Source organism: Alligator sinensis, unplaced genomic scaffold (assembly GCF_000455745.1).
Source record: "Alligator sinensis unplaced genomic scaffold, ASM45574v1 scaffold1065_1, whole genome shotgun sequence".
Lineage (NCBI taxonomy): Eukaryota > Metazoa > Chordata > Crocodylia > Alligatoridae > Alligator > Alligator sinensis.
Window position 1 is genome coordinate 251,584 of NW_005842812.1, and position 2,244 is coordinate 253,827.

A 2,244-nucleotide genomic window follows, 5' to 3' on the forward strand; every position below is an offset into this window, starting at 1 on the left:
AAGCTGGTGCCCTTCGCACCCAGCCCACAGCCCCCTGCCTCCCCAGTCCCACCGGTGGCCCTCACTCCCAACCTGCAGCCCCCCTGACCCCCTCAGACCCACCAGTGCCCCTCACTCCTGCCCTGCAGCCCGGGGCCAGGCGCTCACCGTGGTGACCATGCAGTAACTCTCCTTCCAGGCCCCGCAGCAGCCGAAGAAGGAGATGAAGAAGATGACGACGCCAACAGCAATGATGACAATGGCAGGGCCCGAGGCCGAGAGGTTATGCATGGTCAGCGACTTGTTCAGCATCACCTGCACATAAATGCCGAGGCCCACGAGGGCGATGCCGCACACCTGGAGGAGGGGAAAATTGTCAGGAACCGACACCAGCCCGGAGCTGCAATGCGCCCACCTCTGGGGAGGGCAAGGCCACCCACAGCAATAGGGTGTGGGGAGGGGGGGAAGCACTGCAGCCCTGCCCTCCTGGAGATCGTGCCCAGACACCTAGGTTCAACCCCACCCTGGCCACACAGACCAGAGGAAAGAGAAGGGAGGGAATCCCCCCCATTAGAGCAGGGCTCTGTGGGGTCTTTGCCAGCTCCCCAAGCTGGAGGGCGCTGGGTGCGTGTCCAGCATGTTTGGGCACCAGGCACGTGTCCAGTGTGTTTGGGCACCCGGCGCGTGTCTAGGTGTGTTCACATGCACACACGTGTGCGTGCGGGAAGCGACTGCAAACCGGGGGAATTCCAAGGAACTGCTGGCCCTCAGGCACCCGCCTGCCCCTCCCGGGGGGTAGGACCCGGGGGTACTCTGACCCCCCTGGCCCCTCCCAGGTCACAGGTGGGCTTGGGGGCACCCCCAGGGCCCAACCCCCTCCGCAACCCTGGGGGGAGCCGGGCCTGCCACCCCAGGCGGTTCAGTCCCTGGTTTCCCTGCGCGCTGCAGGCCGGGATGGGGGACGGGCGCGGTTGCTTGCTTGGAGAAAGCTTCCGGCTCCTCCTGCTTCCCGCTGGGAGAGGCCACCGCAGGGGGACAAGGCAGAGCTAGCCTGGCGGGTGGGGGGGACAGATGGACACACACGACAGGGGGCTTCCCTAGGCCAGCCCCCCCTCGCACCAAGCTCCTACCAAGGAGCAGCCCCCCAGGAGGAGAGCAGGCCCAGCCTGGCCCAGGGAACCACTTCCTCCAGCCAGGCCCCCTTCCTCCAGGCTGGCTGGACGCCTGGGTTCCCTCTCAGGAGGGAAGGGGATCATGTGGGTACAACAAGCACCAGGACTCCTGGGTTCTCCACCTCCCTTCTCCCCACTGCCATCCTGCCCCAGCCCTGCCTCTGTGCCTCAGTTTCCCCACCCAGGAAAGAGGTCCCCAAGGCCATGGGGAAGCAAGGGGCTCCAGGTCATGCTCCCCCACCCCCAGCCAGGGCCATGACCCTGCTTTGCCCCCAGCAGTACCAGGGCCGGGCTGTAGTCAGGCCCTCATATGCAAGGGCACGAGGATAACGGCAGGTCCTGGCTCTTGTACAAGGCAGGATGTGCCACCCCCGGGGCCACGTCAGCCCCATGGGGCTGGAGAGGGGGGTCACATCCGTGCGTGGCGGCCCAGCCCCCCAGCCAGGACACGGGGTTTCCCTTAGACCCCCCCAGCCAGGCCCTTCCCCTCCACGTTGGGCAATCAGGGCCGTTGATCAAGGGCCGGCTCCTTCCCCACTGCCACTTCCCCAAATAGCTCCAGTGGGGCTGCCCCTGCCCAGCCCTTTGACCCCCAGCCCCTGCCCGGCCTGGGGGACAGGGTGGGGGTACAGGTAACGCTGCCACCCAGCGCGGGTGCTCGGCTGTTACCCCTGAAACCTAACGATGGCAGGGCAGGAAAGAGCTGCTCCCAGCCCTGTGGGGGCCCTTCCCCACCCCGGGGTCCGGGAGCTCCTGCCCCCCAGGGCTGGGGTGGGCCCTCCATGGCCCCCCCCCCCCCAGGCCGGGGCTCCTCCTCCCGGGCCCGGATCTGCCTCGCCCCCCAGGATCCGGCTCCCGATCCCGGGGGCAGCCGGGGGCGAGCAGAGCTGCCAGGGAGGGTGTCGCAGCCTCCCCCGCGCCCCAGGGCCCGATCCCGATCCCGATCCCGATCCCGATCCCGGGCCGGACTCACCCAGAACAAGAAGTTGAAGAAAAACACCAGGAACTTGACGCACTTCATGCCGCTTTCCAGCGCCATCGCGACCTGCGGGCACGGAGCGCTCAGACCCAGCCCCAGCCCCAGCCCCGATCC

The 2,244-nt window shown here is 67.9% G+C and overlaps 1 protein-coding gene across 1 annotated transcript in view; it reads right to left on the bottom strand.

Moving 5' to 3' along the window:
* The window catches only part of CD63 (CD63 molecule), a 23,081-nt gene that overhangs the window by 1,361 nt on the left and 19,476 nt on the right, over positions 1-2,244 (bottom strand). Inside the window, exons 4-5 of the mRNA XM_014525481.2 lie at positions 2,125-2,196; positions 148-336 (exon numbers count right to left, since the gene is read on the bottom strand). Coding sequence (XP_014380967.1) covers positions 148-336; positions 2,125-2,190 — 255 coding nt within the window. The 5' untranslated portion in view covers positions 2,191-2,196. The remainder of the gene's footprint in view (positions 1-147; positions 337-2,124; positions 2,197-2,244) is intronic.